Source organism: Argiope bruennichi, chromosome 5 (genome assembly GCF_947563725.1).
Source record: "Argiope bruennichi chromosome 5, qqArgBrue1.1, whole genome shotgun sequence".
NCBI classification, from domain to species: domain Eukaryota; kingdom Metazoa; phylum Arthropoda; class Arachnida; order Araneae; family Araneidae; genus Argiope; species Argiope bruennichi.
The window spans coordinates 40072010-40095194 of record NC_079155.1 but is presented as its reverse complement, the minus strand read 5'-3'; the positions used below and the strand labels follow the sequence as shown (position 1 = coordinate 40095194).

At 27.0% G+C, this 23185-nt stretch overlaps 2 protein-coding genes across 3 annotated transcripts in view; one reads left to right on the top strand and one right to left on the bottom strand.

The window, feature by feature from the left end:
* Positions 1-6661, bottom strand: part of LOC129968247 (uncharacterized) — a 56415-nt gene extending 49754 nt beyond the window's left edge. The window contains exons 1-3 of the mRNA XM_056082102.1: positions 6502-6661; positions 2620-2804; positions 1098-1354 (exon numbers count right to left, since the gene is read on the bottom strand). Of these exons, the coding sequence (XP_055938077.1) occupies positions 1098-1354; positions 2620-2804; positions 6502-6508 (449 nt within the window). The 5' untranslated portion in view covers positions 6509-6661. The remainder of the gene's footprint in view (positions 1-1097; positions 1355-2619; positions 2805-6501) is intronic.
* A 10536-nt stretch (positions 6662-17197) lies between these two features.
* Positions 17198-23185, top strand: part of LOC129968613 (putative phosphoenolpyruvate synthase) — a 67194-nt gene continuing 61206 nt past the window's right edge. For both annotated transcript variants that reach the window (XM_056082678.1, XM_056082677.1), the window contains exons 1-3: positions 17198-17333; positions 19009-19193; positions 21638-21894. In XM_056082678.1, coding sequence (XP_055938653.1) covers positions 17327-17333; positions 19009-19193; positions 21638-21894 — 449 coding nt within the window. In that variant the 5' untranslated portion in view covers positions 17198-17326. The remainder of the gene's footprint in view (positions 17334-19008; positions 19194-21637; positions 21895-23185) is intronic.

The window sequence follows — 23185 nt, the reverse complement described above, 5'->3', positions numbered from 1 at the left end:
TATATATCAAAATCATAAAACCATTTCCGCAACCTCAGTCATTGGGATGATTTCACCAAATTTTTATTTTTTATCAGCTTGCTTCAGTTTGAATCATGAACCATTAGTAAAACTCGTAAGTCATTTTCGAGATAAATCTCAGAAACACCCTTTATCTTTTCATTCTCAATTTTTTTATTCTTTTTTGAATTTCATTTCAACTAAAAAAAAAAGGAAAAAAAAAGAAAGAAAATTTGAAATTTACACCAGCCACTATGCTAGTAAAATAAATCAAAGATAATGAAAAACTGAAGTGAAATGCTTGTGAGACGTGATAGTGAAACATGTTCCCTTTGTTAAATCTTTAGTTTCCATCATATAAAAACCTTAATATCCGAAACGGAATTGCAAAAAAAGAATAAATTGTACCAATACTGAAAAGAATATAGAACGAAAATCGTGAAAAATATCAAAGATAGTGAAAGAATAGTAGGTCAAAGATAGGGAGAGGAGCAATCAGGAGGAAATCCAATAATGAAAATAAACAGAAGGAAGGCAATGAAGTATTGTAGGAGTCTAAATCACTGATGTAAACTAATGCTTAAATGGAGGAAGATCGAAATACTGAAGAGCAATATAAAATACAGCTTAAGGCTTAAAAATAAAGATAATCTAATTGAAAAATCTTTCATCCTGAATGCCATACAAAAGAATATGAATGCTTATATATAATTCTACTCGTACTTGGAAATCTGAACACTTGTCGAGTACAAGCTTGATGTTGCCATTTTTTAAAATTTATAATACGAAAGAAAGGCCTAAAATGCCATTGGTAGATGTTGCATTAACAGTTACGTGCAATTGCCTTTACTTTTAGAGTGATCTTAATGTGTGAAAAATGCTTTTAAGGGCTAAAGTTGAACAATTTAATTTAATAAATTTAAGAGGATTTAATTTAATAAATTTAACAGGATAATAGGAGATTTATATTTGAATAGATAAGTAGATATCATGTGCAGAAGAAGAAAAAAATAAGAACAGAGGAGCATATGAAAAATGTGGATCAGGAATAGAGTTGGATTATTAGTTTGAATTGGATAATATAATCATAACATTACTTAAGAACGCCATTGAAAAATATTCGCCATCTTCGCATTGGTGATAAGTATCTGATCTGCAATCCTCCACAAGAGAATAGTCTTTTATCATTGACAGATTGTTGAAAACGGGATGTCTCTTGCAATTGATAGATTTTTCCACTGCTCAATTTCAAGTAAATCCAAGCCTCTGCTTCTTGGTTGGCTTCTCTTGCAATTCGAGTTATGAAATACTCCGACTTGGAATTTACGCCATAAAAGAATATTTCATCTGTGGTCTGAAAATTTGATAAATAAGTAAATTAAATTAGTAAATAAAATTCATAACTAATTAAGATATTTATTCCAAATGTATAATAAGCTTATTTTTATAAATTAATAATGGCATAATCTGTCGAGGGAAGTCCCCTGAAGTTACATGTTATTCAGAAATTAATAACACAACACGAAATGAATAGCCAAAGAAATATTAAATTGTGTTACACTGAAAGGTATTTAATCATATTTGATTAGAAAATTGAAAAAGACATGGCTTATCTTCTTTCCTTTTTTGTTAATAAATAATCAAGCAAAACAATAAGCTATCATTGTTTCATCTCTTCAAATATTCATCATATTGATAATATATTATAAGAATGGTGAATGTATATAGGTTTCTCTCTGTCAGATATAAGTTTTTTCAAGCAAAATACTTAAAGCTGAAAATGATTTTTATTGATAGAAAAGAATGCTTGCAAAAAATTATAATTAAATTATTTTAATATTCAAAAAATTGTATTCTACTAAATTCAGCACCGAAATCAATCTTTAGAATTCTTCAAATTCATTATCATGCTCATTATTATTTCAAATTCATTATTAAGTTTCAAGAAATTTTTTTAGCTATATATATATATATATATATATATATAAATATTACAGTGCATTGTAATGTATAACTCCACATTCGTTTGGAAATTACAGCCAATTATAGCTCTATAAACATGCATTATTCATTAATTTCGTAAATACAATAAAATAGAATCTTATTTACAACTGGTTAAATATAAGAAAAGACCATCAATACAATTTCCAGTATGTATTAATTTTCTTTATGTATTTCATGAATGTATACAAATTAAATTAAATGAATTCAGCATGAACTTCGAATTATAAACTATTAGTTTTATTTTTTTATCATTCTCTTCTAATGTTTATAGCAATTTTTCCAAAAATTATCTTTTGTAATATTTTTTTTTTAAATTTTCGTACAGTTTAAAATTTTTATTTATTATAAATTACTCAGCATATTACTTTTCCTTTCTTGATTTCAAAGATTCAAATTGAAAAATTCGCCGACTTCTGTTAATGTTTTCTATTAAACATACATTTTCGCATTTTTTGTTTATTTAACTTGATATCTTCATTTTTGTTTATATGGATTTTTTAAATTAGCATTTTTATCATTCACTTTTTTATATTCTTAAAATCCTAAATTAATTAAAATTTATTTTTGAATAATGAATTTGGAGGTTTTATACATTAAAAGGAATCACGTTTTTACTTTTAATAATTGAGATTCTGGTAAATTCGATTCCAATGTTATCTCTTGTGGAAACGGAAGGATATCTGTTTTGTAAGGATCCCGTTCCGCATCCATGTCATATGAGTCGAATCTGCGCTTCATCGAATAACTTTTGATTTTTACGTAAAAGTAAGAGATTATCCATTTGCACCAATAAATGAAACCTGTAAGCAAGAAAAAGCACAATTAGGAATAATATGCGATTATGTAAAAATAATAATTCCATAAAAACGCTAACGGGTCTTAGTTCCTTACATCGTTCAAAATATCGGTTTCTTAATTTTGAGTTTCAAATTTTCTCAGAACCTTTGACTCGATCTTCTGTAAATTTCAAAAATATAAGCGAAACATTTTGAGGCACACAGAATCATTTTGACAGACATACTCTCAAGGACACATGACCTTTTCGACTTTTTACTTTCTTATGTACATAATATCGAGAAATTATAATAATCGTCAAAACATTCGAACCCGAGATTTAGACAAATCTCCAAGTTTTAAACCACCCTCAGTTCAAAAAACACATTTTTTTGGAAGATGTCTGTGTGTCTGTCTGCTTGTGACAAAGATAAATAAAAAATGCATTGATCTAGACAGGTGGAATTTCATTTACAGTCTTTATACAAAATTTGTAGATTTTTATGAAATTTTGAACAAATTCCGCTCAGAGAAAGTCTGCTTGTTCGTATATAATTTATTACAACGGCCATAAAAAGGAAACAGTTAAATAGATGAAATTCGATACACAGAATTAGCAGTCTAGTCATTTTTCAAATTTTGAGCCAAGTCCAACTAGGGGTTGAAAATCAGTCGGTCTGTACTCTCAGAAACATGTAAACTTGAAAATTCAAACACACGATGATTTAAACATATCAAATTTGTATAACTGATATTAAATACATTTTTATTTAATTCGTTTTTCCAAATATTTTGAATATTACAAGATTCTTATGTTTATTTTATATTATACTAGCCGCCTTTGGCGACCAGCCGGTTCGCCAATCTAATGTTCGTTAAAATTTTAATAATTAAATATTTTATGCAATTCCTACTTTAATAGCTTCTTCATCAAAATATTTTAAAACTTCAAATTTTGATAGTCATATAATTTACTCTTAATATTATAAAGGCCTTCAGTCATAACGTAATATGTAGCTCTCTAATTTTCTGTTAGCTTTCGTAGAATTTATGTTTTAAATTAAAGTGCAAAGGATTAATCTGCAATTAATATAATAATATTTTTTACTGAAACAGAGCATTTTTTTTATAATATGATTACTGAAAACGTAGTCACTGAGTGTTTAAACTTTATGGGTACTAAAGAATACCTTTCTTAATTTATGTAATATCTCAAGAATTTATCAACAAAATTTCCTCAGATTCATCATGAGCTGATCGATTAATTAACAATGTTTAATTTTAAATACATCAAACACTAAGAAAATAAACAGAATCGTTTAAAATAATCGGTCGAAAACAGGTTAAAAAAACTACTTAAAAACTATGTAACGACTTAAAAAACAAAAAATATATAACTAACATAAATACAATTTAATTACAAAAGCATACAACTAACCTAAAAATAATTTAAATGAAGTCCGCATCCGTTGAAAATAGTTTTCAACAATCACAACACAATGCGCATGAGTGAATTATCAACGCCAGTTATGGTAACGCAAATGAGTGAATTTTTCTACGCCAGTTGGAGTAATGCTAGGCAGATTAGAAATTTTTAATTTCCTTTATTCTGTTTTATTTTAATTCAATTTCAATCAATGAACAATGTTTAATTTTAAATGCATCAAACATTAAGAAAATAAACAGAATCGTTTGAAAGAATCGGCCGAAAAAGGCATGGAAAAAAATTGAAACCTTACTTATTTGGCGGTGGGGAAAATGAAGATCTTTTTGGCGGGAAAGTTAGTGTTCAGTTAATAATTAAAATTCTAACTAAAAATTCAAAAAAAGGGACCGCAGTTACACATTCCTGACCTCTAAGTTATGCATGTACCAAATTTGGTAGCTGTAGATTTAGCCTGTAGAGCGCCAATACACACACACGCATACATTAAGCTTTATTATAAGTATAGATGAAGGCGTTACACTTATATATTAATATTAATAAACATTTTATGAAAGAAACTAAGAATATTTTTTAAATGTATTGCCTATAAGATAATTAAAAGAATTTAAGAATTAAATTTTCTTGATTTTAAAATTTTAATTTTTCTCTAATTACAGTTAAATTAAACTTAGGAAAACGATAGCACTTTTTTATCATTGATATAAATTGATTTAGTCGCAGTACTTCTGTATTTTATGCTTAAAAACAATTTTTTTTTTTCAATTTTTTTCCCTGATATCCTACGTAGTATAAAATGCTAGAAATCCAACATATTTTATACGAATTACTTGAAATTTTTTCTGCAAACTCACAAACATTAACTTCAAAAAAATTTTGATCGGTTTGTAAGAAATATAGATTATAATTGTTTTTAAAAAATAGTGAATTTGAAAAGACTAGTTTTTTCCCAAAAAAACTACAAGAATTTTTCAGAAAAAAAATTTTTTTTTCTCCAAAATTTATTTAAATATTATAATTCCTTAATTCTAAGGACCCTTCAAAAATTGTCGATAAAATATTGAAAATTGTTCGAGAAGATGCATTTTTAAAAAGTCCATAATTGAGGATTTTTTTAAAAAATATTTAAATCTCTGATCATGTAATACAATTTTAAAGACTAATTCCTGCACAGTTTACATTCAGCTATAGCAAAACAAAGCAAATTTTGTGGAAATGATGGAAAAATTCATATAATCAACTTTAATCCTATTTAAACTTTATTTCTGCGTTAATTTGCGTTTATCAACATGACACTAAAAAGAGTAAAGGAAGAAAACGGGATTTAATAAAATTTTTGCTCATTTTGATGAGTTATTACATTTTATCAATCTTTACAATACTTGCTAAGCAAATAGATATTATAAATTAATCATTTTTTAAAACTAACTACAATACTGAATAATTTTTCTAACCATAAAAATAATAAAATATATTCTACAATGAAGGAAGTTAAGTCTTGATAGCGAAATATCATTTTATCAATAAAAGCAATTTTGACTTCTGGTAGAAATATTTAAATTGAATTTTTCCACTTTAGACAACAAAAATTATAAAAATATAAAGAAGGAAAATTTTATCGAATTCCTCTACATTGTAGTGATTGAAGCGGGAAAATTATCTTTACAAGTTAGAAAAATTATCAAATTTCAGAATTTAAATTTTGGTAATAAATAGTAATAATAACTTTGGTGATAATATCTTTTGCACTGAACTAACTGTTGGAGCTTGATATAGAAATTAATAATCTATATATTTTCAAATATTTATGAAATATGTAAAATAGTTATTACATTTAAAAATAATATATAGTCATTGATATATAAATTAAATATACAATTACATATTTGTTGGATAGGATAATAGGATAAACAAAATCACATAAATTAAAAATGAATTTCTTCCTGTTAAAAAAATTCAAGGTCATGTGAAGCTTTCAAAATTCATCACAAAATACTACTTTCACTTACATGGGAAAAAAATCCCAAACCTTAGTTGAGTATTATTTGCGAGTGTCGATATAAAAATAATTGCTTCTAATGCCAATGCCATAAAAACACACTGAAAATAATATACATACAACTTATGAGGCTAATATCTGTATTCAAAAATAAAGATTCTTCATATAATTTCTTTCCTATAATTTTTGTTAACTACATTACATTGAAATAAATTACCAAATATTCAAAAGAAAGCAATTAAAAAAATATAAATTATAAAAATAAAAGAATATAACTTACGACACATATCGAATTTTTCTTTATTAGTGAAACTTTTTAATTTGAAGAGAATTTGTCAAATCGAATCTTGGAAACTTTTTAAAATTATAATGGCAGTGAAAAAGTGACTTTTCAGATTTTTTTATTAATTTAACAACGTGATTTTTTTTGTCATTCTCCTTCAATCAACTTTTCTTATTCAGTTTAGTAAGAGTAGAAGTGCTAAAAAAAATGGAAAGTCACTAGCGGTAATTAACAATATTTTATTTTTGCTTTTCATAAAGGAAGGAATAAATTTTTATCTATTCATACAGGAAGGAAATGACTGACATCATTATCTTTTTCCGCAGAACCTAAATAACATCAAACGGAGCTTGCAACTATTTGAATCGTCATTTTTTTAAAAAAAAATTGTATAATTTAAATAACAAAAGGAAGTAAAAAAATCTTTTTATGTCATCATGATCTAAGATTAACCCATTAAATGAAATGAAATGTTTCGAAGTTTTATGCTTAATGATTTTTCAATAAAAATGTTTAATGTTTATTTTAATGCTTTTTTTTATAAAATATAAGGGTAATAAAAATATAGGGTAATTATAGGGTAAATTAAGGGTAATTAAGGGTAAATAAAAATATAGGGTAATAGTATAAATATAGGGTATAAGGTAAAAAAAAATAGGTAATTTTTTTTTTTTTTTTTGTAAAATGTAGGGTAAATAAAAAACAATAATGCCTTATATTGTTTAAAAAGTGTATTTTATATCCCATTAAAAACGTGCACTGTGTATTTGTATTTTTTATTGCAGGATTTAAACAATCATGATTAATTGCGAGGTAAATTAAGTAATCAAGATTTTATTATTAAAATTGCCCAGTATAAATACAATTCTAATTTTCATTATATTTAATTTCATCAAACATGTTATAACAAATTCATTTCATAGTGTATTCTTTATATGCTCTATTTTTTAAAATTATTTTCTTTATTGTACTTCATCGGGTTATGTATTTCAAGGACATTTAAACACTGGAATTATAAGCAAATAATCCCACCTCTCAGTTAAATGAAGAATTTTATTTAAGAATTCTTGATATTTATTTCATTCAATAAATACTTATGAAAGTTGAAATTGATATTTTATTCCCTAGAAAATGGTTCTTAGCAGATTATGTGCTCACGCTAGTCGTTACGCTCATTAATGATGATGAATTTTGTGATCGATACATATATTTTCAGATTAACATTATCAACGTTAAGTTTTAAATACATAATTGAAAAATATTTGAGAAAATATCCTCTAGTTGCATTTCACTGTTCTTGAAACTAGCAAAAATATTTATTTCCAACATCACGAGAAAATGAGTAAATTTATATTTATTTAAAGGAAAGATATTTTCCCCAAAATCATTTCCTTAAGAGAATTATTTCGAATATTCTATATATTACAAAGCTAAAATAACTTGTCTAAACTAAACTACATCTCGTCTAGTTTAAAGTCGGTGACTACGTAAAAAAGTCATTTTTTACAAAATTATAATTTTAAAAAAATTGTAATTTTTTTTATATATTTGAATATTTTTCTTTATAAATCCGTTAGAATTTGATTTCTAAGTCTATTTTTTAGAAGTTGTATTGATTTTTATACCTGTATTTAAATACTTTTTAATGCTATTTTACATATTTAGATTTCATTTTCTCAAATTCTAATCTTTAATAGAATTTTCTTACGAAAATTTTCTTAAATTAAAATTTAATGCAAATTTTTTTCTCGAATTTTTTATAATAATTTATTAATATGTTCTGCAGTACCTGAACTAAAGAATAAGTAATCTATTCATTTAGGAATATTTTATAATGGTTTCATTACTTCAAAATATCAAAAAATTAAAATTACGTGTTATTTATCAGTCCCGAAACACAACAAAATTTCCGAAACAGAATAAAATGTGTTTTTCTGTGGTTTCTTAGCTGTCATTGATTATTTTCTCTTTTCTTCTTATTCTGCCTAACTTGATTCGTGATTACCATTTGAAAGTTTTGAAATTTTGTTACTGTAACGTAACTGTTAGAGCTTACCTGTTGTTTTACATATGATTCGTGAGCGAATACTTCAAAATACGTTGAACTAAAATTTTATTGCGTTCTTCTGAGCGGTATGATAGTTATGGTTTCATATATCGAGATAATTTTCATTATAACTCTGTATATATGCAATACCTATATTGATCTTCATTTGTTTCAAGCAATGCTGTGGTACGTTTCGAAGTATGATGTAGGCTTTTTTCTTTGTAAAGTTCCTGTATTGGAAAGTCACTGGGATTTAGAAATGGAATTTCTTCTAAAAACTTTCTTTTTATAATACGTTGAGTTGATTTTACAATTTTTCTTACTCTTCTTATTTTTATTCTCCCATTGTTTCGAAATCTAATGGCAGTGAGATACGCATTCCAAAAATTTTCTTTGCATTGATAGAATCAAATTTGTACATTTTTTTAACAATACTGTACAACTCAGTGACAGACTTATAATTGGTGTAGTCATTTAGGTAAACTCAAACCTCATAAAAGATCACAATATATTTCCGGTTATTTTCTGTTAAATTTTTTTAAGAATAATTTACAAACTGTTCTACATTTAGCCACGTGTTTCGTCAAAAACGGTAAACCTTTTTTTTTCTCTTTAAGTTCAAAGTCTTAGCTAAACATTTCATTTATTTTGAATATTTTACATCGGATTTCAACATCGGTGGAATCTTTCTTGTTATTTGCGATTTCACTTTAGAAATATTTGAAATAGTAAGCGCTCTTTTTGATGATCGTTTGGAGTTTCCTTTCCATTTAAAAATAATACTTTCCTCTGTCTGCTTATCAATGTAACTTATTTTACACTTAAATTTTTGAATTTCTTAGATTTCACAACGTTTTTGAATTATGGAATAGAAAAATTTTTCGTTTGGAAAGCATGAAATCCTATTTTTAATCTACAGGTTATTAAGATGCGACATTTTAAAAGAAGAATAAATTAAAAAATAATAGAAGATACTTTTCAGTTCAGATATTAAGCTACTGCCACAATTTTTTTATTCCGAAAAAAACATTTGCCTTTCTTAAAAAAATTACTATCGAAATTATACTATGATCTAATTATCCTCTGTACTTTAATTTATTGTGATAAGATGCATTTCATCAGTTATTTGTTGAATAATGTTAAAATGGTCAGCGAATATTTGGTTATCGAAGGCAATTTTTTTATTTGGTAAGTTTTAAACATTTTATGGCATCAAAAATTTAAAAGGAAAAAAAGACTTTTAAAATACATCCATCCATCTGCCAAAAAATATTTTTTCAAAGTCGTAAACAGTAGCGGCGTGAAGTGAATGTGTTTCATTATAAGTCTATCACTAAATCAACTCAGATATTTTCCAATTTCGGATGTAATTATATTTTAAATTAATAAATTATACAATCTAAAAGTCGTATTATAAAAATCGTTAATGGGAGGTCTTAGCACAAACTACAAAATGAAGAGAAATTAACAGATAAAATTAGGTGCACATATTAAACACCTATAGTGCAGACAACTATAAAATTTTAGCCATATCCAACAAGGGAGTTAACCATTTGTCAGTCTGTACCTAAAAGCTTATAAAAATCGTTAATGGGAGGTCTTAGCACAGAAACCTTAGAAGTCTTAGGAGAAACGTGTCTAAAACACAAATTCGATTCTTGTATACTATTAACTGCATGCCAAAAAACTCCCCAAAGATCACACAATAGATTTGTAGCGATCGTTCTAATTCTCTCGGGTTCTGCGTCTAGTTATTTCTGCGTGTTCAAATCAAGTCCGGATCACCAATGTAACGAATTGTTGTGAGTGAGGATAGAACCTGGGACCTTATGGTTCGCAGTCCAGTAACATGACCATGATACAAAAGCAATTGCTCGTGTTGCGTAGTTGTTAACTGTCTTATAAGTTATTCACCACAGATTCAATAAAAGTGCTAAATTCAATCCAGCTGTTAATATTTCGTAAATGTTGTCCGTCAAGGCAATATGCAAGGCTTTCTCTTAGATAACACCCTTATTAGAAATAGTTTCGGGACGCTACTCTTATTTATTTACTTGTGTTTTGTTGTTGCATTATCTAAATTTCTCTCAAATTTTTCTAGTAGCCTATTTCTAATTTGGATGGCTGGAATTTAAAATTCTTGATTATTTCTAAAATAGTTTCTCAACCGGAAGAACTCCTTTTTTTCGTAATTACTATTTAAACATATCATACAATTGTAGAAATGATATTATTTCCTAATTTTTTTATAATTCATAATTACATAAAAAGGAGCAAAAATAAATGAAATATTAAGCCAAGATTTGCACCTTACCGCTTTTATAGAAACACGTGGCTCAACGCAGAACAGTTTGTAGGTTACTTTATAAAAACTATTTAACAGGTCACAAATGGAAATACATTGTGACCCTTGATGAATCTTACCTAAATGACTCTAACAAAAACAGGTCTCTTGACATTTGAAAATATAGAGGGAAAAAATATATATCTTTATATCTTCCTGAAACAAATAAAGTTTCAGGAAGATATTTATCATTGTTGTAAGATACTCATACAATGAGAAATTAAAAATAAGAAGAAAAGATGGGAAAATCTACTCAACATATTATCAAGAGAAAATTTTTTGCACGATATTTTTAAAACAAATTTCATTTCTTTATCCCAGTGAGCTTTAAATAGTGAAAATTCATTGTGAAAAGGCTGCATGCTATATTCCAAAAGTACCATCTCACTCCATGATAAAAATGAAGATTGAAATGGATATTGCATGTATATGTTTTCGACATATTCTTACAAAGTCTCGTGAGGTTCACCTATGGACTATTATGCATTTGGTGTGTTTATAAAAAGCTCTTTAGAAGTTCAGACCCACAATGTTTGGTGGATTTTGCGAAATAGTGAAAGAAAAACAGAAATGAACACCTCAGAAAAATTTTACGAATTATGAATTATTTTAAATTTATAGTCCAGAAAAATGCTTATCTGATCAAATCTTATAAAAAATAATCTTTACATTTTAAATAATTTTTCCAGAAGAGTTCTAAAATTGTGTAAACATCCTATGTAGATATGGCATTTTTTAACAGACTGTTTATTCATATTTTTTAAAAAGCATGATCAGGCAGAAAGAAATGATTTCAACATTGATTAATGTATAAAAATATTTGTTTGTTTCTTCATGAAATCATTTGATACAATGATGAAAGAGTTAAGTAAAAATAAAGCGAGTTAAAACCTGAAAGTATTTTTTGCTTCTAACATCATTTCTAATATGTACAAAAATGTAACAAAATCAGAAAATTGATGATTTTTAACGAAAATAAAAAGATTTTAATTTACTTAATTATGCTTTCGTTTACTATCACAAACAACTAATTTTTTTTGAAAAAAATTATCCATATATATATATTTTAGCTGTTGTAACTATCATAATTCATTACGCATATTGTAGGTAGTACCATTAGATTTAAGTTTGCTATAATTTTACGAACAAAAATTGTTAGGTAATATAATTTATCTTAGAAACAGAATTTTATATATCGATCAGTTTAAATCAAATACATGCATTCAGTTAGTTTTATGTGTTAAAAATGAAATATATATGTTTCGTTTTAGAAAGTCAATATGTTTTCACGGCATTTAAGCTTATCGGGATATTTTCAAGATGAAGAATATTTTTAAAGCCAAGTGTTTATTCTGTTAGGGTATTTAAGTATGGATCTAATAGTTATTTCAGTTTTCTTTAAAAACTTTATTTCTGATTAAAAGTACTAAGTTCTTCAATTTTGTTGAATTGAACATAATATTACGTTTTGAGGCCACTTAGCATCGCCTTTTGTCCTGAACAAAAGGGCAATGTAATGTTAGACTAAGATAATCAATATAACTCCTGAATCAGCTCTCAACAGGTAAAATTTTTATTTCACACCAAAAACAAACAAATAAAAAAAAAGATTTGTTGTTCACTAAGCTCACAAACATGTTAGACCTCAAATTAATTAGATTTAAATGCTGTGTTCGCTGGCTATGAAACTGAGATTACATAACAATGACATTTGAAATCTTTTTCTCACGTATATGTTACGTTTACAAATGGATAATTATAATAAAATCATTTTTAATATTTTTTGAGTTCAGCATTCCCAGTTTAGAAATAACACTTCATAAAATCATGAAAAATATTGAAATTTCATAATTGCCCTAAAGTTTTATATGATTTTTATCATGTATATATGGTTAACACATAAAAATTTTCATTCATTTTTTTTTTATAAATGCTTATCTCTAGATGGAAAAAAAGAATTTTTAAATTATTCATATATAAATTATAAGTAATGAGTTAGATTAAAATTATATTGAGCTTTCAAATATTTAGAGACGGGTATTTGATATATGAAAGCTTCTGACTGTTAATCACAAAAATATATTTATAGATTATATAAATATATATTATAAAATATATTATATATATATTATAAAATATATTATATATATATTATAAAATATATTATAAATTTATATATTATAAAAAATTAATATATAAAAATATATTAATTTTTTTATTTTAAGAATGAGCAATTATTTTCATTCATTCTTAATGCTTAATTTTAATTCAATAATTCGTAAAAATGAGTATATTTTACTTATTCTAATCGATAGCCTCTCGTTGAATGAAGTCACTGAAAACTAGTTTAATGAATATAAACTAATTACCCTTATTCAAGACTCATCATGACAATGAAGATTATTTATATTTTTTAATCACTATGGATCTTAAAATTTTCCTGTTATATTTTATTCCCATTTTTTATTTTAATCTGGATGATTCTGATAAACGCTATCATTAAAGCTATTTTATATCACATTTTTTAAATACGATCTTATTGTTATTATGGAATTTCCAATTTTCAAATACACTTTTCTGATCATTTTTAAAAATAACATAATTTTAAGAAAATAATTCTATTTCAGATCTGGACATTTATTTTATCTTTATAACCGTAGAGTATACTCGCAAACATTAACATTTTAAATTATAACAATATTTTAAAATCAACAATGCCAAACATAATGTCAGTATTATAAGAAAAAACGTGATTATACTATTATTATAGAAACATCATTTATAACAAGCGATTTCATTGAGAATAGCAAGAAGAATTGTTCTTCTAAAGGAAAAGAAACACTTAGTAAAGAAACGGAAATGCAATGTACCAGATTTTATGCAAAGAATATTCATCCTGTTTGATTCAATGATTCCGCAAAAAAATTTCTAAATATCTTTAATAATGCAACAATTACTAATTAATATTGTATTATTAGGATATATCATAAAAATATAATGCTTTGTAATCCAACTACTTATTAGGAAATACATAGCATAATAATGACATTCTGGAATATGCAATTTCTTTTCAAAATACTTTGAAATTGAGTATTATTATTAGATATTAAACATTTTGTAAGTCACTCAGATACATATATTCTAAGTATAAAACTCATTTCAATATTTTTAATAAGAGTAATATTTTTTCAATAAGAGTCAATATTTTTTCTTAACCATTATGTTAAACCTTGCCTTTAATAAGATAAATTTGGCTTATAATTGTGAAAAGTTCTTTTTTTCTGGCCTCAAAAATATTTTTTGTTTTGCGTGATGATATTCACATATTAAATTTATGCCGTATGCCATTTACATATAACTTACGGTAATCTATCTTACTAACAGGAAGTATATATAATTTTCCGAGTGTCGTATATTCAGGTATCCAATTCATTCTCAAAATTTATTTTAATCGAGAGTTTTTATCTGATATTAAATCTTTTGTAAGACATTCAGACGTTTCTAATCTAAATACAGTAGTCTAATGTTTTAAAAACGATATATATTCATAACTAATATATTAACTCGTGTCAGTTTTTAGATACATTTGAAGTTCCAGTTCCTTTTTCTTCCCTGAAGAGAAAAGATGTTTCCGCATTTCGAAATTATATTCACTACGTTTTCAGACATACCGTCATAAAGCCGTTAAGGATACTAGATTTTTTAGAAGCTAGAGAAAATGAAAATTCCAGATATTCTTCATTTTTAGTCTTTCTCTTATATATTTTACATAAATCAAATTATCCGCTTACATCACAACATCATTCTGAAAATATAATTAATGTGCAAATCGTATTCAGTAGTATAAAAGTCCCCAAAGAGGTAAAAGAAGAAAGCAAATACTGTTAATGATGATTCAAAAAGTTAACTTCATACTGAAGAAATGTAGAATTAAATGCCTGATCATATAAACAAAATGTAGTGTCTAAGCAAAAGGACATCACATGCACAGTCATCTCAATTTAGACGAAGTTATTTTATATATATATACGCTAATCCATCCTTGTACATAAATCATACCACCCGGGATGGAATAAAACGAAGTTAAAAATTTAAAGTGTCTGCTTCAGCCACGACTCTTCTTAAAAAATTATGGTTACACCACACACACGCGCACACACACACAGATATATATATATATATATATATATATATATATATATATATATATATATATATATATATATATATATATATATATATATATATATATATATATATATATATATCTGTGTGTGCGCGTGTGTGTGGTGTAACCATAATTTTTTAAGAAGAGTCGTGGCTAATGGAAACTAGTCCCATGATGTCATGGGCTATTAGGAACGCAACTGTGTCGTTCATCTGTCTTATAAGTTTCGCGATATAATTCTTCACTTTTTCCGCTTTCCATCAAGTACATAGATACTAAACAAAATCCTTCTTCTTTAACTTTCAACAATAAAAGAAAACCTCCGGGTCAAATAATTGATGAAACAATGAAAATGGTTTGAATTTCAGAGCAATAATGTAATCTACTGATGGAAATTAATCAAAAATATATGTATTTAAAAAGTTGGTAAACATTAGTGAAAATATGCACGAATGAATTAATTGGTATCATTTAAAAGGAGAAGTTTAAAATTAATTTTTGTGCCATTATAGAATCAGAAGTTATCCCAGGAGAACGGTAGAAAACTTTAGTTTTTAATTATTTAAACTTCGAATTAACATTTAAAAAAATTGCTCTAAGGTGCACATTTCTACCCTCTAAGCTATATTATGTGCCAAATTAAATAGTTGTATGTCAAGCATTCTACAACGCAGTAAGCAGTGTATATAGGTACCGGAGGAAGCGAAAATTAATAAAAATTGTCATTTTTTTAGAAAACCGAATTTTTTGCATACGAGTATCATTAAATGTTGTATAATGTTGGAAACAGAAAACGATTTGATTATTTCAAAAGATCCATTACCTCTACCACATCCTGAGCAAGAATTTTAGTCACGATTGCGATCGTACAATCAGTCACAATTTTATTGCCTTACCGGAAGTATGTTGGAAGGCACCGGAAAAAGATATTATCCTCGTTATTTTCAGTTTACGTCTGTTAAATCTTTCATAAGGCTTTCATTTATTTAATTTAATATCTACAGGAATAATTGGAAGCAACATAGTTGACCTAGACATAACCCCCAGAATAGGACACGGGATTTTCATGTTCATATTCCTCACCGTTTTCGAAAATTACTTACGGAAGACTTTTCTTCTTTTGATCATAATATCGTGTTCTTTTGATAAGTATTTTGATCATAATATCGTATTCTTTTGATAAGTATTTTGATCATAATATTGAGTTCTTTTGTTAAATATTTGGATAATAATATTTAAGAAACTACAATACTTAAGACTAAAATGTTTCATTAATATCAGTAACTATAAATTCAGGAATGTACCTCTGCTTATAGGCTTCTTAATTATACTCATAAAAATGCTAAACTCATTCTAAAACCCCGAATTGATAATTTGTTTTTTTTAATTAGTTTTGTGTAGCAGTAAGTCAACAAAATATTTTAAATAAGTAATAAATTATTCAAAATAGATTATGAAATTTTTGGCATTTTTTTTGAAAATATTTAGAAAAAAAATTTCATTTTAAAATAAATAAAAAATTATTTACATTTGCAAAATATTCGATATAAAACATTTTACACATTTCAGTAACAATAAATGCATTTATAAATAATAAATATACCGTATATTGATAAATACAATAATTGAATAGGAAGTGAATTGAAGTATTATAAGATTTTTGCTGCTACAGTATTGCAGTTTGTATTTCTAATATATCCTCAATTTTCTTTCTTGTTTCGTAACATTATAAAAGTTTTAAATAAAAATGTATTAGATCATTCCACTTAATTTGGCAATTTTGGGTGACTTGCTACAACGTAAATTCTGAAATTCCAATTGCTCCTCTTGCCAAAGTTGAATTTATTTTATCGACATGACAGTCAGCGTTTTCAGAGTACTACCATCTTTTACAAAAATAACGAACTTTACGAACGAAAAATAACATCTTTTACAAAATAACGAAATTGACCATACGATATTATCCACTAAATGAAAGACAAAATCAAAGTGCAATTACGATCCATGACATTATTCTTTTTTGAGTTATTCTATGATCCAACAAATTCGATCAGATAATGATTGAGAAAGAAAGAGAACAAGAGACTAATTTGTCATGTAATGCAATTCATGAAACAATACTACATAAGTGACTAATCCTTTCATGTACGTATCAAGCTTTTCAAAACCTGTTCTGGAAAACCAAATAGAATCGCAAACGACACACCATTTCGCCCTGCCAAATCATCCGTGGATATAGTTTAGAAGAAAAAAAGAATTCGATATGTTTTGTAAGTTATGTATATATTTATTTTTATTTTTATTATTTTTAAATGTATCATAGCTTTTTTCAAAATCCTTTCACAGATACAATTCTTTGTCTTTATAGTAGTACAGGGGAATGTATTGGTGCATTGTTACTATACAAGTTGATTATTTCATATAGAGTTATAAAAAAATTATTACACAGATTTATGCATTTTTGTGTTTGTAGCAATATAGTGGAATGTAAAAGTTTGTATGGTGCTCTACAAATCAATTGTTTCTGATAGAGCTATAAAAAAAGACTTGAAATAAAAATTCGAGTGATAGAAGAGTGAACTTCGGACCAATTTGTTTTGAAATTTTAATTAAAATTTCGATAAGTAATTGAAAATTGTGAAATAGAGATTTTTACAATTCTTCGAGAAATCTAACTTATCGAAACAGCATTTTAAACATCAAAAAAAAAATTATTAGTTTAAGAATAACCATTAATAACACTTACAACTTTTTCTAAAGATACAAAATTCACAATTTTGCGTAATTTTCAATACTACTTTCATTATTAACCAATCAATTATTCGTAATTGTTTATATTGTTTTAATAAATATTTAAAATTATAATTTTCTTCCATTGCTGAAATCTAAAGCGGAAAATATTCTGTTTTCTTATCAGCGAAATTTACATCTCTAATAATAATAAAGCAGAATGTGTATATGTTTCTACAGATGTCTTTCGTTTATTGCTATCTTATAGAACAAACCGCTTCAATTAGAGTTATCAAATGTGGCACATTTATACTTTAGAATGTGAAACTGCTCACTTCAATATACTTTTTGACATTTTAATTTTAATTAATTAAAAATTATTATTATTTACGATGACTTAGCACGAAACTGATTTTTTTTCTCGGTTTCGAAATTTAAAGTTTGAAATGATACCGATTTACTTGTCATAATTTTATTTAAAAATATGCTTTGCATAATTTCCGACATAGTGTCTTTGCATATTTTTTACAATGAAATTCAAAACAGTTTTACCGATACTGAAATCTTGGAAAGAACGATTACATTACTCCGCAGTTTACAGTAAAAATCTCAAAGTGAAATTGCGTTTCTTCAAAAAGTAAAGTGTAATTTCAATTAAATTACCTAGAACGCTTAAAAATTCCACACGCATCATATAATAAATACAAAATTCAGGCACTTGATAAATATCTACACTTTAAATTTAAATCTTTGTACCAACTTTTATTCATCTAGTTCTCCTTGTTTTGTATTTGTTGTGTTAAATTATGTTCGATCAGCCAAATAAACAGACTTTTTCTGAATTTATTTTTCTCAAAATATAACAGAAATCAGCAATTTTTTTTTTTTTTTTGTAAATACCCTATGCGAAATTTCATCAATGTAGCGCAAAACTGTTTTTGAATTATCTTTGTCACATATAGATAAACATAATACCAAGAATATATTTTTCGAAATCTTAAAAGGGGAGATTCCTCAAAGTCTTGTGTCTTTTGATGACGATTGCAATATTTTCTCTGTACTTCGTAGACGGGAATAAGTATTACGTACTATGGTCTATACTTGCCAATAATTTTATTAAATATAAATTTCGTCCAGCCCATTTTATGTTGTTTTTTGTGTTGTATTATTATTTTCATAAAATTCTAAACTATTTCTTTTTACTTTTACTTACAGCCTTCACGTATTGGTGCAAATGGATCACTGCTTACTTATACACATCGATATTCAGGCGTTCCTTAAAGCCCAGGTTCAACTCTTTCGATATGGATGCGGACGGTGACCCTTACAAAACAGATTTCCTTCCGTATCCTGAAGAAATAACTTTGGAGTCACCCCTGCCTGAATCTGAGTTGATCAGTGTAAGAAACCGTTTTCCTTAAAAAAACATATATTTTGCAAAACTTCACCGATAGTTAGCGGGAAAACAAATGTTAACACTATACAAAACAATTGTTATCAGGCTTACAAGAATATATAAAATTGAAAAGTGTTATTATTATTATTATCATGCGAGAAGATGATGTTTTTTTAGTTTGGTGTTTTTAAAGCCTCAAAATACACGGGCAGAAAATTGGAAATTTATCGCCTTTGAAGCATTAATTTTTCGCTTTTAGGGTTATTAGAAAATCATAAAGAAAATTGTCACATTTAGCGATTTATCACCAACAAAAATTTACAACTTGTTGCGAATGTCCGAAATGTACAATAATTTTCAATTTTCAACTTTTCTAGCTGGAAAAAAAGTTTTTGAGCTTGAATGAATTTTGAGATAAAAAAGAAAAAAACATCATTTTTCTAAAGTTGACGATTGACTATACTATAGTCACGTAATCATTCCAAAAATGATTGTGTGACGGATTTTCGTAGAAAAAAAATTTCTGGCCTCAAGATAGTTTTGGATCTCGAACGACTCTGAGATAGAAAAAAATCGTCGTTTTCTAAATATCGACTCATGCGTAATCGGATAGTCACGTGATTGTATAAAACTGATTTCTCAAGAAAAAAAATTGTCCTGGAGGAAAAAATTTTAGAACTCTATTGATTTTTATTTTTAATTAATTTTTTTAAAAGACGTGTAATTTCTCTTTAACGATTGTTATGCTATCTGACAAATGATCTGAAAGTTAATTTCGTTTGAATTTGGATACAATGTTTTTGTTATAAAGAATCAGATAATGGCTGGTATAAAATATCTCTCGCCATTCACACACCAATAATTTTTGCTTCTATAACGCTACATTGTAATTTGGACACAATTAGGCGAGTTAAGACCTTATTTTTATGTTGAATTTTGCAATACTATCATAATGCATAATAATAATAAATTCTATTTATATTCGAAGCTGCGTAACATTATCTCATTTTGCTCCAGCTGTTTAATTAAATCATAATATTAGGTTACATACTATTTAGGTGAACACTGACCTTCCGTTTAAGCTGAATTTTGCAATAATATCATATTGCATACTAACATTAAATTCTATTGATATGCGAAACTGCGTAATTTTATCTCATTTTGCTCCAGCTGTTTAATTAAAAAAATTCGTTGCTCAAATTCTTTGTCCGTTGAAAAAAATCGAAATTTGCGAATTGTTTTCACACTGCGATTGACAAATTTAGCCCGATTTCGAGTCCAGATAAATATTTTATATATGAATAACTCTTCCTGTCTTAGCGAATATACCAAATTAGTACAGAAATATTCTCCTGTGTTAAAATTATTTCGAAAATATTTTTAAAGATAACAGAATTAAAATCTTAAATGCCGAAATTCTATTTTCAGATTTTAAAAGTTTTCCAATAAAGATGAATAACATTCAAAAATTACTTATAATTTAGTAAATTACGTCAAAAAAAAAACAAAGAGAATTCTTAGAATGAGAATCGTTTGCTGCTTTTGACATTACAAATAATTTTTCTACAACTATTAGAAATCCTACGGGAAAATTTTTTATAAAAAATCTTTCAAATTTGTACAAAACATTAGATAGAAATGTTCTGCATTAAATTTTATAATTAGGTTTTCGAGATATATTGAGTTGCCTTATATTTGCATGTCAGTCTAAGAATGGTTGTAATTACAATAGATTTTTCTTGTCTCTGTACAAGCAAACTCTAGTTAAATGCTTTCTTTTTAAGTGTATATGACTGCAAACATGAGTAATTTGGATATCAAAATAATGGGAGCATATGATTTCCTCTTATATATTAATTTTTTTAACATTTTCATATCATATTAATAAAACGAAGCATATAAAGTATTTCTTCTAATTTTTATAACCACAATATTTATTCACAATTCTTTTGCCGACGTCCTGGCATAGGGGTATAGGAACATGGCATAGGTCCTGGGTTCGAGTCCCAGTTCGTTCATGGTTGTTCTTCATCTGTTCTATCTGTGAGATGTGTGAATGTGCCCCTCCCCCCTGTAAAGAGGGGTTGTGCAAGCGAATTTGAGGCGTGAGTAGCTAAGACGTACTCTTGGCCCTAGTTGGCGCTACAAAAAAACAAGAGACACTCCCTTGGCTTAAAATCGCTGACTTTGTCAGAGAGCTTGTCTTTCGCAAGTGCCATTATAAATAACAATTCTTTTCATTTGGTATAACTAAATGTATCTTTTAACTTCCATTTAATGTCCGATTATTAATTTCTGAATAAGGGACAGAATTCGGAAACTTACATCAGAAATTATAAACATGTTTTCTGAGGGGAAAAAATGACTTTTTTCCATATTAATAATAATTTTTAAAAATACTTATCCACCCTTACTATCATTTGATTCTAATCATGATCGAATTTTTAGACGGTGGATGAAATATTCTTTTATGGTGTGAACTCAAAATCCGAGTATCTCATTACTCGCATTGCAAGAGGAACCAATAAAGAAGCAGAGGCTTGGATTTACTTGAGGTTAGCTAATGGAAAAATCTACCAGCTGCAAGAGTCATCTGGTTTTCAGCAATCAAGCAGTAATAAGAGAACGTTTTCTTGCGGTGGACTGCAGATTCATTACTTAAAGCCGATGAGAAGATGGAGAATATTTTTCAATGGTCTTCTCAAGTAATTCTTTTGACTATATATACATAAATATTTTTGACAATATAAATTCGGTTTTGTAGTTATATATACTTATATGCTGAAGTCAGGGACTAAAATATGTAAAAGTAACTGGAAAAATTTGTAATGCTGATGATTCTTGTCATTAAATGTGTTTTTCCCAAATTTTTAAAACTTTATATGGTTTTAAAAAATCATTTTCATGTTAATTCTATTTATTGCGGATTTTTAGATATGATATATGATGAAGTTATGTTAAGTAATATGATTGAGATTTGTCCTAGTGGAAATTATTAACAAGTCACAGTTGATAGTCTCATTCATTCTGCAGTTTCACATTATTAATATATATATATATATATATATATATATTAATATATATATATATATATATATATATATATATATATATATATATATATATATATATATATAATTTTTTTCCTCAGATCTACGCTGGGTGATCCAGATCCAAAAATAAGGTTACAAAGCAAAGGAAAAATGCTTTATCAATAACAGACATAGGATACAAATGGTAATTAGGAGACATATGTGGCGGTCACTTCTCTACATAATCACCAAACTTGTCGAGGCATTTATCACACAGCCGGACCAATTTGTTTAAACCGTCTTAGTAATAATCAGGTTCCTGACTATTGAGCCAGTACTCGGCACCTTTTTGAACATCACTCTCTGATATGAATCTTGTTTCGGATAAGTGTTTCTTCAATTCTGGGAAAAGGAAATAGTCACTGTGAGTCAAATAGGGACTGTATGGGGGATGGCTCCAGATTCCTACCTAAACGTCTCCATATTGCGGTTTCTGCCCACCTCAAAAGAACGACACCATTTCTACTCCTACCACCTGTTGTCTACTCATTGGTTACCCCCCCCCCATACACTTCAACTATTTGTCTGTGAATGTCTGATGGGGACACATTCTTGGTCCACAGAAATCGTATTACGTAACGGACCTCCGCGTGAGACCACTTCTCTATACGTCTTGTCCTTACTGTTGCTGTTTCAGGTCTCAGTACTAACACTGTCTACTCGATCGACCGGTCTAAGACAACTAGCGCCACCCCTCGAGAATTTTGGAATCCCACCTTTTGGATCACCCCTCGTAGAATTTTTGTTTATTGAAAAATTTTTAATTAACTTTTTCAAATCTAAGTTTTAAAGTTTAAATTAGAACATTTTTTAAAAAAAAATCTTAGTCCAATGGTTTATGTTTATAATTATGAATTTTAAAGAAAATAGAATTTAAAAACAATATTCAACATGCTATTATTTA